A 6442-nucleotide genomic window follows, 5' to 3' on the forward strand; every position below is an offset into this window, starting at 1 on the left:
GCCGCGCCAGCAGTGCTGAAGGTGAGATCGTCTAAAGCAGCTAGACCGCTTTTTGAGCGCACTTGCGGTCAAGCAAATCGCAAAACTACTTTCTTCGGATGACGAAGCCTCTGATCTGAGTCAGCATCAGAATCCACCAATCGAGTTTGTTCGGTCGTGAACTTTTAAGATTGAGCGTGTCGAGCTACCCGCTGTACGTCGAAAGGGCCTCCCAGATCTCCGCGCGTTGGGCACCGCTATTTTTCCGCACAGACACTCGAATCGGAATAAGTGAGCGGCCGCGTCGTTTGTCCGGTTGATCGGAGTATCTGTGATAGCAGAACTGAAGTCGAAACCACAAATGACAAGGAAAGAAACAAACCATTTCCTCTTCACAGAATCGGGCTCAAATGTAGGCTTCCCTCGTTTGCGTCCGTCGATAGCTCAGTTGGTAGAGCGGTGGACTGTAGAAGTGAGAACTGTGGAAATCCATAGGTCGCTGGTTCGAATCCGGCTCGACGGACAGTCCTTTCTGTAGGCTTAATGTTTTACCATTTTGTTTTTTCGCCTAATTTGGAGTTTTCACAGATACTTTAAACTTACAGCAGCTCACCCCACTATCACTATTATTGTTATTTCTGTTTTGTTTTCACAGTGGTGTTACCAGTCATATACACAGTTTTTGCCTGGGTGAATCAAACCATTATATTTTTGTAAACATGGAAGAAATCGTATAGGTTTTATTTACATCAGATTAACTTAAAAAAACACTGTAGCTCTAAAACAATTCCTAATAAGATATATTTCGCAATATGCCAGACTAATTGATCAATCCCTTCAATTACTGAAAACAACCCGGAAAAAAAAAAAGAATTACTGCAAATTAAAACTGCAGTTTAATAGACGACTTTTTATTGAATAAACCCCGCCATAGTGGAAAGAGAGCTTGATTTCTTTTCGTTAGCGAAGAAACTTGATCTGCTTTTTCTTTCGCGTTCAGATGTTCTTAATAGAGTACATTACTTTTCTAGTTTTTTTTTTGTAGATTTCTTTCCCATCCCTATTTACGTGCCATAAAACGTTAGAAAGAAAGCTCAGGGCATTTTGATGGCCCCAGACGACCACTGCCTCGTGTTCCTGTTCAGCCTGATACAAGTCATTCTTGCTTCAGGGTCCTTTTATTTTAATTTCACACAGAAAGCAACAAAGGATGGACAAGTGGTAAATAAAAAATATTTTGGGATTATTTTTGTAGAGAAGGATTGATTTTTATCATCACGGTAAAACAAGTTTTATTTAAATCACGATTAAAATAATTTTGATTTTCATTTTCCACCGTGATTTTTAAGGCAAATTAGGAGGAAATTTGCGTTCTTTTTTTATCCCATGCCACTCGCTCATCAGTATATGCTCTAAGACAATGGCTCATGCAGTCTACATAAGTGTTTAAAGTCAGATTACAGTGGTGTAGCCAGGATTTTATTTCGGGAAAGGGGGGGGGGGGGTGAGGGGGGTTAACGTTCCCCCCAAATGACGCAGGGTAAGCTCGGGGGTACGGACGTTCAGGCAAAGATTATGGAGGCGCTGTTACGACGAAACAGGTAAAGATGCGTTGTCAGTTTTCAAAATGGAGCAGGCTTCAATAAGGAGTTTTCGTAGACCGTGTTTCTCCCTCCGCTGAGCCCTCCGCAAAAAAGAAGCCGCCACCGCGCCTGCACGCCGATGCCTTGACAGTAGAGTTCTGGGTATCGTAGCGGGTTGCGGAGAGCATTGCGGGACAGCGGAAACGATCGACGAAAACTCCTTATTTAGAGCAACACGGCCGTGGTGGCTCACTGTTTTACTGTTGTCGTAGTTGCGCCCCATCAACTTTAAAAGCTTCCTCACAGCACACAACTCCCTCCGCTTTTTTAGGTAGCACTGCATTACCAACGTGTAAAGGCCAGAGAAAACACAAGGATAGCTATAACGTCACAAAACAGAAAGCTGAAAAAAAAAAATCTTGACGCTGAAAAATTAGAGCAACCGACCAGGCACAAACACTAGGGGCCCATATATAAGGCGAAGGCAATTTTGAACAATCACAAAACCAAAATCTATTATCTCTTAAAAGTTCAACAAATTCGTGCTACAGAACAAGATGCCGAAGGAAAGAGAGTCTTAAGGCCGGTTCAGACACTTGCGTTTGAGTGCGGTTGACTGCGTTGCGTCGAGAACCGAAAACGAGTCTCCGGCACATCTGTGCTTCGTATGAAGCTTGGAATCCAATTCAAGGAATCATCTTGGCACGCGATATAAGCAGCAGGGATGTCCTCCCAGACAACACAAATGTATCCCAGGGGCGTCCTACGGAAGTCCCACCGGGATGGCAGCGACATCCCAGGGATATCCCAGATTCCCCCCTTAAACTTCCCGTAGACGTCTCAAATGGCACTGGAAACAAAGCATGGGAGGTTCCCACGGAGGTCCCGTGGACATTCCTTCGCACTCTCACGGGATGCGAGTAGGACTACTTTGGGAGGTATTATCCCACATTGGATGGCTATGGGACTTGCACAAGACAGCTCATTCAGGTTTGCGGATGCCATTTGAAATTACTCGAAACCACTGGAGCCAGTGTACCGAGCCGCCAACACAGGCGATGTGCATTCTACATTCTGGGGTAAGGGAGACATGGCATGTGCTGTTTTGAAGGAAAGTAAATCTCACTATGGTGAGTGTTAGGAGTTTTACAAGGCATGACAACTGGGGTCTCTTGCAGCCTCACAGCTGTAAATGCAGTTCTTACTGAGGATGTAGCCAAAGACCCCTGAAAAACAGCATCATTACATGCATGATATACTGATTATCAAGTATTCATTTAACAAAATGAGTGCCTCCTGCTGTTTACTAGAATATAAAGCACACTGCATGTGAAGACGGCCCTTTTGCAAGACTCCAGATGAGGTTCTCATTAACAAAAAGGCAACTCCAATCTGTAAGAAAAGGTAACATCTATTTTATTTGCACAGACCATTTCCCAGCTCTTACAGACTATCCGTAGCTTTCCGGCCATCTTGCTTTCACAGACCCTCCCCGGGTTCTTCCACATCCCTAGAAGATAGAAGAACAAGCTGATAAGCTGAATTCCCTGTTGAAACTGCCTTGTTGAATGTCTGCTTAATTAAATTATTAATTATTCTAGTGCGACCATGTTTGTAGCTTTTCAGGTAGACACCTCAACCAAAGCAAATGCAGTTCATTTGAGAGAGGTATGCTCCATTCCTTAATATGTTCCGAACCGTGGCCATATATTTCAGAGTTGGACATGCAACATGTAATTTCATGAACCTTAACATTGCAACCTCAGCTGAACACAAATGAATAGGCTTACTTATTGCAATGCTTTTGAAGCCTCTCCTGGGCATGGCGCAGCCATGACATTGTAGTGGCTTCAACTTCCTTCAGGGTGCCAACAGCCACCTCCTTCGGCTTGCTCGCTGTAATGCAAGCTGTAAAATATTTTAGGGTTAAAATCTAGCAGAAGCAGATGTGTTACTTAGCTGCAGCACCATGTCTTATAGCATGATTTTATTAGTTAGAGCCAACAGGAAAGAAAATTAACCAATTGTAAATGAGTTTCTCATAAACGTTCCACACACACAAAGTAAAAATCATGAATTATATCATTACAGTGCATGGGTATATACCACACATCACCTTGCAGAACTCTAGACTGGAGAACTTTCCATTTGTCTTGGTCCCATACCATGTGAAGGCTGCCCCCACTTCGTGGCACAGCATTTTGCGAAGAATTCGGGCAGTTTTATCTTTCGCATCATCACCCCCAATTACTTGCATCTGCTGCTTCTGAAATAAATACCAAAGATAGTAAATGTGAACTTGCTGGACGTGGGGAATGGGTCGCCTCTACTGCAGGAGGGTGTATGAAGGCCTCAGAGGCCGTACAAAAAGTAGTATGGATTTATCCTCCTTATAAAAAAGAGTGCATCTCAAACGTGAGCTAACCAGTTGGACCCTTTTTTGTTCGCATGCAGTCAACTCTTTCTCAAAGGCAAGGAATTCCTGTAGGGTCTCGAACTGTGCAAAGCTTAGAGGTTCAGCAGGTGGCCCATCCACATGGTGTATCATGTCGGTGATCATCATCAGCTGCTCAGATTGGTGTTGTTGGGTTTGTCTCATGATGTGTAGCGACTTCAGTACCTGCATCATAAAGCTTAGAACGAGTGCACACAAAGTTGCACGTAAGGCGACCCCAGCAGACGAACATATGTTAGGGCAAGAGGTATCTAGTCTTAAGAAAACAATTGAATGTCATCACCACTCAATTGCTGGCCGGATGTTGATGTACTCGGGCCATGAGTGTAAGGCTGTCCGTCTTTCAAAATGTGATCACCTGTGAAACAGCAAAAGTATCCTTAAATAGGATTTGAAGCACCATCTGAACGTAACATAATAGTAAGAGAAAGATTTATAGTGTGTGCTCAAATAGCAAAAGGGATTGTTTTTTGAAAATGGGATATACCACAAAAATTCGGATTTATTACCGTGTTCTTGGCTTGCTTGCTCATGTCTCGGAGTCAAAGGGGACATGGAACGGCCTCCTGGAAAAAGAAATTGAGCGCAAACTGCGGTTAAAGCCTGATCTGTATAACAATGCACATCCACAGTAAACAGGTTCAAACTTAGTCCCAAATATTGCAAATAGACTAAGACTAATAACTTATGTGTCCATGAAGACAGTTAGTAACCCTCCGCTGTCTATAGATGGAATGGTTCCCGGGAGAAAAGAGATATGTAACAGAGCTCTTCTAGCACTGAAATACCACAATAGGGCAGATATCAAAAGGCACTCGAGATAATAACTTCCAAAGCAGTGAAATCAGCCAAACGAAGCGCGGACTATGCTGGTTTGTAAACAAGTTCCCTCATTAAAGCACAAGTTAGGTTCCTGTCTTCCATAAACAAATCAAGCAAACAAAAAACAAACTTTTTTCACTATGTTCCCACCAAGCAGGTGACTTGCTCGCTTGACTACGAGGCGACGTTTCTTTATGGAATGCACGGCGAGTATCTGATGGAAAAATCTTGTGCGCACCATATTAAAAAGTACCGTAAAATACTGGGTGTTCGCCCATTCCACACTAAGCGCCCACCTCCAAATATTGTAGCATCTCAAAGATTACGCGCAGTACAAATATAGGTGAAATTGATCACCTAACGAGAATCCCCCCTCTTTTCGCAATTACCTCCAAATTTTGAGAGGGCGCTTGCTCGGTACATTACGGTATATACAATTAAGGCAATATCACCTCAAAAAAGGCAAAGCTATCCTGGAAAAGTATCGAGAAAAAGATCCAAAAGTGATAAATGTTTGTTACCATGTGTCCGCTCTTTAGAGGAATCACTGGTTGCTGAACGGCGCCGAGTTGACAGCTCTCCACAAGGCTCGCGGCGACAGCCTGAAAGAGAAATTATGCATTTTCCGTACTTTAAAGATAATACAATAAAGACAACCTCACGATGGAAAAGTTATCCTGGAGTGGTGTTGAGAAAAATCTTCAACAATAATAAATGTCTATTACCATGTGTCCACTCTTGAGAGGAATAATTGTTTGCTGAACGGTGTCAAGGTGACAGCTCTCCACGAGGCTCACGGCGACTGCCTGAAAGAGAAATCATGCATTTGCAATAAATTAAACATAGTAGAAAGACAACTCCACCACAGAGAAGCTATCTGGGAGTGTTGAGAGAAAGCTCCAAAAGTAATAAATATCTATTACCATGTGTCCACTGTTCAGAAGAATAACGGGGTGCTGAACGGTGCTGAGGTGACAGCTCTCCACGAGATTCATGGCGGCTGACTGAAAAAGAAACCAAACATTCACCGTACTTTAAACATGATACAAGAAAGACAACCCCACCACTGGAAAGCTATCCTGGAGTGGTGTTGAGAAAAAGCTCGAAAAGTGATAAATGCTTCTTACCATGTGTCCACTCTTGAGAGAAATGACTGGTTGGTGAACGGTGCCGAGATGACAGCTCTCCATGAGATTCACAGTGACTGCCTGAAAAATAAACCATGCATTCACCTTACTTTAAACATAATACAAGACAACCCCACCACAGAAAAGCTCCAAAAGTGGTAGATGTTTATTACCGTGTGTCTGCTCTTGAGAGGAATAACTTGTTGGTGAACGGTGCTGAGGCGACAATTTCTCATGAGATTTACGCCGACTGCCTGAAAGAGAGACCACGCATTAGCCGTAGGAGTGATGAATATTTCGTACCATGTCTAGCCTCTCCACATGAATTCTTAGACATCGGAACTCTGGAGCGTGAGGACAAAAAAGATGACCACAAACACAAAGCTCCGTGTTGTGTCCATCCTTTTTGTCCCCACTCCAGGGTTACTACGTCTATCCTTTACTAGTTCGCCTGCCTACTGGGTTCAACTTCAATG

At 43.4% G+C, this 6442-nt stretch overlaps 1 protein-coding gene, 2 long non-coding RNA genes and 1 other non-coding gene across 4 annotated transcripts; 1 reads left to right on the forward strand and 3 right to left on the reverse strand.

The window, feature by feature from the left end:
- The first annotated feature begins 412 nt into the window (after nucleotides 1–412).
- Nucleotides 413–502, forward strand: Trnay-gua. Its single transcript is given in 2 exon segments — nucleotides 413–449; nucleotides 467–502. It is a non-coding gene; the product is annotated as a tRNA-Tyr (tRNA).
- A 2749-nt stretch (nucleotides 503–3251) lies between these two features.
- LOC115318218 lies at nucleotides 3252–4313 on the reverse strand. Its single transcript, XM_029977924.4, has 4 exons — nucleotides 4301–4313; nucleotides 3988–4182; nucleotides 3669–3828; nucleotides 3252–3470 (listed from the first exon to the last, which is right to left on the reverse strand). Exons 2-4 carry the CDS (start codon nucleotides 4159–4161, stop codon nucleotides 3349–3351), a joined length of 456 nt encoding a protein of 151 aa, XP_029833784.3. The 5' UTR covers nucleotides 4162–4182; nucleotides 4301–4313; the 3' UTR covers nucleotides 3252–3348.
- Nucleotides 4314–4316: 3 nt separating this feature from the next.
- Nucleotides 4317–5601, reverse strand: LOC120842980. Its single transcript, XR_005716068.1, has 4 exons — nucleotides 5565–5601; nucleotides 5361–5441; nucleotides 4527–4583; nucleotides 4317–4375 (listed from the first exon to the last, which is right to left on the reverse strand). It is a non-coding gene; the product is annotated as an uncharacterized LOC120842980 (long non-coding RNA).
- Nucleotides 5602–5790: 189 nt separating this feature from the next.
- Nucleotides 5791–6180, reverse strand: LOC121837622. The gene is made up of 3 exons (XR_006078266.1): nucleotides 6140–6180; nucleotides 5967–6047; nucleotides 5791–5843 (listed from the first exon to the last, which is right to left on the reverse strand). It is a non-coding gene; the product is annotated as an uncharacterized LOC121837622 (long non-coding RNA).
- Between the last annotated feature and the right edge of the window lie 262 nt (nucleotides 6181–6442).

This window comes from Ixodes scapularis, unplaced genomic scaffold (assembly GCF_016920785.2).
Source record: "Ixodes scapularis isolate PalLabHiFi unplaced genomic scaffold, ASM1692078v2 PGA_scaffold4__175_contigs__length_147842914, whole genome shotgun sequence".
Taxonomy (NCBI): Eukaryota; Metazoa; Arthropoda; class Arachnida; order Ixodida; family Ixodidae; genus Ixodes; species Ixodes scapularis.